We start from the raw sequence: 6,535 nt of genomic DNA on the forward strand, positions 1-6,535 counted from the left end.
TCACTAATTAGAGCGCTGAAAGGGTTAACCCGCCTCCTGTGAGCAGAGGTGGAGAATGAAGGGCGGAGTGGAGCTCGTCTCTGGAGGAGGTGGTGGCTCTGAGAAGAGCCTTTGTTGGGTGCGGGGCGCAGATCTAAGCCCTCTCCCCTCGGATCCTGCGGGCCAGCTGGATATCCTTGGGCATGATGGTGACCCGCTTGGCGTGGATGGCGCAGAGGTTGGTGTCCTCGAAGAGCCCGACCAGGTAAGCCTCGCTGGCCTCCTGCAGGGCCATGACGGCCGAGCTCTGGAAGCGAAGGTCGGTCTTGAAGTCCTGGGCGATCTCTCTCACCAGGCGCTGGAAGGGCAGCTTCCGGATGAGCAGCTCGGTGGACTTCTGGTAGCGCCGGATCTCCCGGAGAGCGACGGTCCCGGGCCGGTAGCGGTGAGGCTTCTTGACTCCGCCAGTGGCGGGGGCGCTCTTCCTGGCGGCCTTAGTGGCCAGCTGCTTGCGGGGAGCTTTCCCACCGGTGGACTTACGCGCTGTCTGCTTGGTTCTGGCCATGGCTCTGCAGAGATCTGTACACAGCAAGAGAATGAGGTGAGGAACGGACCGTGCAGATCATTTATACTACTGGCCTCGTCCTCATTGGCTCATGTAAACCACACCCCTACATCACTATTGGTTTATTCGTACAATGATGTGCCCGCCAAAACTTCCGTTACCAATCATCGTTCACAAGAGGCGGAAAAAGAGGGCGGAGCTACAGGACAAGTACGTTACAGTGATTGGCTGATCTCTGGCTTTTGAAATCCCCGTTCAGCAGTCCATTACACACAGGGGACGAACCCTCTACAGCAGCAATGTCTGCCCGTTCTCGCAGCAGGTCAGGAGCGGTAAGTGCCCCTGTGTGACGCCCGGACCATCAGAGCCCCTGTGTGTAATGGACTGCTCCTCCACGGCCGCTGGATTCTGACCGGACTGTAATTGAGCGGGAATTTCAAAAGCCAGAGATCAGCCAATCACTGTAAAGCACTTGTCCTATAGCTCCGCCCCCTTCTCTCTGCGCTGGTGTCCGGGGATAGAGCGCACGGCGGGGCTCACATCCATCCATTAGCAGATCACTACTCCCCCATCCTCCTCAGTACCATATAACTACTTCCCTCATTCTCCTCATTGCCCAACTGCTCTCTGGCCGATCATTCCTCCACCATCCTCACTGTCTGATCACTACTCCCCCCATCCTCCTCAGTGTCCAATCACTACTCCCCCCATCCTCCCGATCAGTGGTCTATAATGAGGCTTCCATGTATTCACACAATGCGGCGGCTCAGACTGATAGGAGGGGGGGGGGCGAGGAGACAGCAGGAGGGGCGGGGCTCATATCCATCGATTCAGCTAAGCCAGGGGCGGAGCAGGATGGGAGGGGCTCACATCTATCTATTCACTGAGACGGAGGGGCGGGGCTAACATACATCCAGATGAGCCGGGGGCGGAGCTTCTCCACGGCCGCTGAATTCTTACCGGACGGTAATTGAGCGGGAATTTCAAAAGCCAAGGCGCTAGTTCTATAGCCCCGCCCCCATAGCCTGCTCAGTATTAACCCGTCAGTGGCCGCCTTCTCCCGCCCCCCACCGGAGAAGGGGAGAACAGTCCCGTATTCACTGTGCGGAGAAGAGCGGCTCCATCGCTGCGCTGGTGTCCAGGGATAGAGCGCACGACCCCCCTGCACGCACAGTACACTCAGCGGCGGCATCACTACCAGCAGGGGGCGGGGCGCAGTGAGGGGCGGTTATCAGCCGAGCAGCGAGGCCCTGATAAACTGTAGAGATGTTAGCCCCGCCCCCCGGCTCAGCTGAATGGATGGATGTGGGCCCTGCCCCCTTGCTGCTCCGCCCCCCGGCTCATCTGAATGGATGGATGTGAGTTCCGCCCCTCCTGCTGCTCCGCCCCCCGGCTCCGCTGAATGGATGTATGTGAGCCCCGCCCCTCTATTTGCTCCGCCCTTCGGCTCTGCTGAATGGATGTATGTGAGCCCCGCCTCTCCTGTTGCTCCACCCCGGCTCTGCTGAATGGATGGATGTGAGCCCCGCCCCTATATTAGCTCCGCCCCCGGCTCAGCTGAATGGATGTGAGGCTGCCAATTGGGAGCAGTGGAGACACCACGTGACCTTCTCCTCCAGTAGATCGGCGCGCAGTCAGCAGCAGCTCATTTGCATGGCCCGTGTATAAATACAGCCGCGGTGGCAGGAGGAGAACAGACGAGATTTTGTCTTCAGTCAGAATGCCCGAGCCAGTCAAGTCCGCCCCAGCGCCCAAGAAGGGCTCCAAGAAAGCCGTCACCAAGGTTCAGAAGAAGGACGGCAAGAAGCGGAGGAAGAGCAGGAAGGAGAGCTATGCCATCTACGTCTACAAGGTGCTGAAGCAGGTCCACCCCGACACCGGCATCTCCTCCAAGGCCATGGGCATCATGAACTCCTTCGTCAACGACATCTTCGAGCGCATCGCAGGGGAAGCCTCCCGCCTGGCTCACTACAACAAGCGCTCCACCATCACCTCCCGGGAGATCCAGACCGCCGTGCGCCTGCTGCTGCCCGGAGAGCTGGCCAAGCACGCCGTCTCCGAGGGCACCAAGGCCGTCACCAAGTACACCAGCGCCAAGTGAGCGCCGCCCCCGCTCTCCAGGCCCAAAGGCTCTTCTCAGAGCCCCCACCCTGTCTCCAGCGGAGCTGCTCCCGGGTCTCCCCGTTCTCACAGTGGCTGCGGTTTTCCTCCCTGTCAGCTAGATGAGATGCGGTAACGCTATCGGAAGTTACACTACAAGCTCCCCTCATCCTCCTCCTCCATGCCCGATCACTACTCCCATCATCCTCCTCAGTGTGGCGCTCCCTGGAGAGAGGCTGTGCGGCCGCTCAGTGCAGGAGGACGAGGCTCCTACGGGCACATAACGGCTGCGGGGTCCAGAGCTCTGCTCCTATTGGCTGGGAGAGCTCATAATCTCGTCACTCATTTGAATTTCCCGCCTATAGTTGAGCTGCTGATTTACGGGAGGAGCCGGTCATGTGACCTGTACCAGCGCCGCTCATTGGCGGGACGTATTAACCCCTCAGTCTCCGAGCACAGCTCATCTCGTAGCTGCGGTGGAGAACACCCGGGGCTCGGGATTTACACAGATTATTGGGGGGTTTCTGTAATGTAGACCTCCGGCTGTACTGAGCACAGGGCGCCGCTGATCCCCTGATGTGCGGGCGGTGTTAACCCCTGAGTGGAATTGTAGCTCCTCCCCGGGAAGATGTGGGCGGCTCTGAGAAGAGCCTTTGTGCTGTGAGGACGGAGGCGGCAGCATTAACCCCCGAAGCCATAGAGAGTGCGGCCCTGGCGCTTGAGCGCGTAGACCACGTCCATGGCGGTGACGGTCTTCCTCTTGGCGTGCTCGGTGTAGGTGACGGCGTCCCGGATGACGTTCTCCAGGAAGACTTTCAGCACCCCGCGAGTCTCCTCATAGATGAGGCCGGAGATGCGCTTGACGCCTCCCCTGCGAGCTAGGCGGCGGATGGCAGGCTTGGTGATGCCCTGGATGTTATCACGGAGCACCTTCCTGTGCCGCTTGGCGCCGCCTTTCCCGAGCCCTTTCCCTCCTTTACCGCGACCAGACATCTTCTAGGTGTGAGGAGCAGAGAGCAGTGACTGCTCAGCCCAGAGCCCTCCTTTTAATGGAGCATGGGCGGACCTGGAAGAGAACTGGGGGCGGGGCTGTTCCTGAACTCCAGGCCCCGCCCTCCAGCTCTGATTGGCTGAGCTCAGAAGTGCTGGTGGTTTTCATTTTCCAGCCTCCATGTTACCAGCCTGTAAATTACATCATATCCTTCACATTAAAATAAAGTCTCTATATTATATTATCAACCTCCACATTATATTACAGCCTCCATACTACCAGCCTCCACATTCTATTACAGCCTCTGCATTACATTATAGCCTCCACCTTATATTACAGCCTCCATATTACATCTATGTTTCTATTACAGCCTCCATATTACATTATCTTCCTCCACATTATATTACAGCCTCCATATTACCAGCCTCTACATTACATTACAGCCTCCATACTACCAGCCTCTACATTACATTACAGTCTCCACATTACATTACAGCCTACATATAATAATACAGCTTCCACATTATATTATCAACCTCAACATTATATTACAGCCTCCACATTACATTACAGCCTCTACATTACAGTCTCCACATTACATTACAGTCTTCATATTATATTACAGCTTCCACAATATATTACAGCCTCCATATTATATTATCAACCTCAACATTAAATTACAGCCTCCACATTACATTACAGCCTCCATATTACCATCCTCTACATTACATCACATCCTAAACATTACATTACAGCCTCCATACTAACAGCCTCTACATTATATTACAGCCTTCATATTACCAGCCTCTGCATTACATTACAGCCCTCAAATTATATTACAGCCTCCACATTACATTATAGCCTTCATATTATTTCATAGCCTCCACATTATATTACAGCCTCCACTTTACATTACAGCCTCCATATTATATTACAGCTTCCACATTATATTACAGCCTCCATATAACTAGGCTCCACATTACATTACAGCCTCCATAATACCAGGCTTCACATTATATCACAGCCTTCATATTACCAGGCTCAACATTATATTACAGCCTCCATATTACCAGTCTCCACATGATATTACAGCCTCCATATTATATTACAGCCTACACATTATATTACAGCCTCTATATTATATTATAGCCTTCACATTACATTATAGCCTTCATATTATATTTACAGCCTCCATATTACCAGTCTCCACATGATATTGCAGCCTCCACATGATATTACAGCCTCCACATTATTACAGCCTCCATATTATATTACAGCCTCCACATTACATTACAGCCTCCATATTACCAGTCTCCACATTATATTACAGCCTCCACATTATATTACAGCCTTCACATTACATTATAGCCTCCATATTATATTACAGCCTCCACATTACATTACAGCCTCCATATTACCAGTCTCCACATGATATTACAGCCTCCACATTATATTACAGCCTACAGATTTCAGCCTTCACACTATAGTACAGCCTCCATATTACCAGGCGGTCCACATTAAGGTCTTACTGGGGGGGCTGTTGTGTGTGGGGGGGGGATGGGGGGGGGATAGAAGCATCACCAGCATCATATGGTTCCTCCCCCTCCACCTCCTCATCCTCCAGAACTGTGCCCTGGCTGGACAATTGTGTACCTTGGGTTTGTGGGTGCAGGAACCCACCCTCGGAGCCACTTGGGAATGACTGGCCGGAAACCCTATGAAATGATCCCTCCTCCTCCTCCTCCTCCTGTACCACATCCTCTTCCATCATCGCCTGCAGCGTTTTTTCAAGGAGGCATAGAAGTGGGATAGTAACGCTGAGAACGGCGTCATCGGCACTGGCCATGTTGGTGGAGTACTCGAAACAGCGCAACGAGGAACACAGGTCTCGCATGGAGGCCCAGTCATTGGTGGTGAAGTGGTGCTGTTCCGCAGAGCGACTGACCCGTGCGTGCTGCAGCTGAAACTCCACTATGGCCTGCTGCTGCTCGCACAGTCTGTCCAGCATGTGCAAGGTGGAGTTCCACCTGGTGGGCACGTCGCATATGAGGCGAAGTTACGCTGCAGCGCTGACAGGCGAGCAGCAGCAGGGTGAGAACGCCGGAAGCGCGCACAGACGGCCCGCACTTTATGCAGCAGCTCTGACATGTCGGGGTAATGTTTAAGGAATCTCTGCACCACCAAATTCCGCACATGCGCCAGGCAAGGGATGTGCGTCAAACCGGCTAGTCCCAGAGCTGCTACGAGATTTCGCCCATTATCGCGCACCACCAGGCCGGGCTTGAGGCTGACTGGCACCAACCACTCATCGGTCTGTTGTTCAAGGCACGTCCACAGCTCCTGCGCGGTGTGGGGTTTGTCCCCCAAACAGATACGTTATAACACTGCCTGCTGTCGTTTACCCCTGGCTGTGCTGAAGTTGGTGGTGATGGGGTTACGCTGACTGGATGAGGAGCCGGTAGAGGATGAGGAAGCGGAGGAGGAGGAGGAAGCAACAGGAGGCAAACTGAAGCGCCCTGCAATCCTCGGTGGTGGAAGGACATGCGCCAAACTGCTATCCGCCTCAGGCCCAGCCGCCACTGCATTTACCCAGTGTGCTGTTAGGGAGATATAGCGGCCCTGGCCGTGCTTACTGGTCCACATATCCGTAGTCAGGTGCACCTTGCCACAGATGGCGTTGCGCAGTGCACACCTGATTTTGTCCCCCACTTGGTTGTGCAGGGAAGGGATGGCTCTCCTGGAAAAGTAGTAGCGGCTGGGCACGACGTAATGTGGGACAGCCACCGCCATAAGGCCTTTAAAACTCTCCGTCTCCACCAGATGGAATGGCAGCATTTCAAAGGCCAGTAATTTAGAAATGCTGGCATTCAGGGCCAGGGATGGCGGGTGGGTAGGGGGGT

General features: G+C 54.6%; 1 protein-coding gene and 1 pseudogene across 1 annotated transcript; one reads left to right on the forward strand and one right to left on the reverse strand.

Annotated features, from left to right (window-relative positions):
* LOC120999411 overlaps window positions 1–3,656 on the reverse strand; it is a 46,127-nt pseudogene extending 42,471 nt beyond the window's left edge.
* LOC120999886 (histone H2B 1.1-like) lies at window positions 2,265–2,647 on the forward strand. The gene has a single exon (XM_040430937.1). The coding sequence runs from the start codon at window positions 2,265–2,267 to the stop codon at window positions 2,643–2,645; it is 381 nt and encodes a 126-aa protein (XP_040286871.1). The 3' UTR covers window positions 2,646–2,647.
* Window positions 3,657–6,535: the final 2,879 nt, after the last annotated feature.

The sequence above is a fragment of the Bufo bufo genome, chromosome 4 (genome assembly GCF_905171765.1).
Source record: "Bufo bufo chromosome 4, aBufBuf1.1, whole genome shotgun sequence".
Classification (NCBI taxonomy): domain Eukaryota; kingdom Metazoa; phylum Chordata; class Amphibia; order Anura; family Bufonidae; genus Bufo; species Bufo bufo.

Excerpts from the sequence above, each read along its gene's own strand:
- LOC120999886 (XM_040430937.1), top strand. The coding sequence starts at position 2,265 with ATGCCCGAGCCAGTCAAGTCCGCCCCAGCGCCCAAGAAGGGCTCCAAG.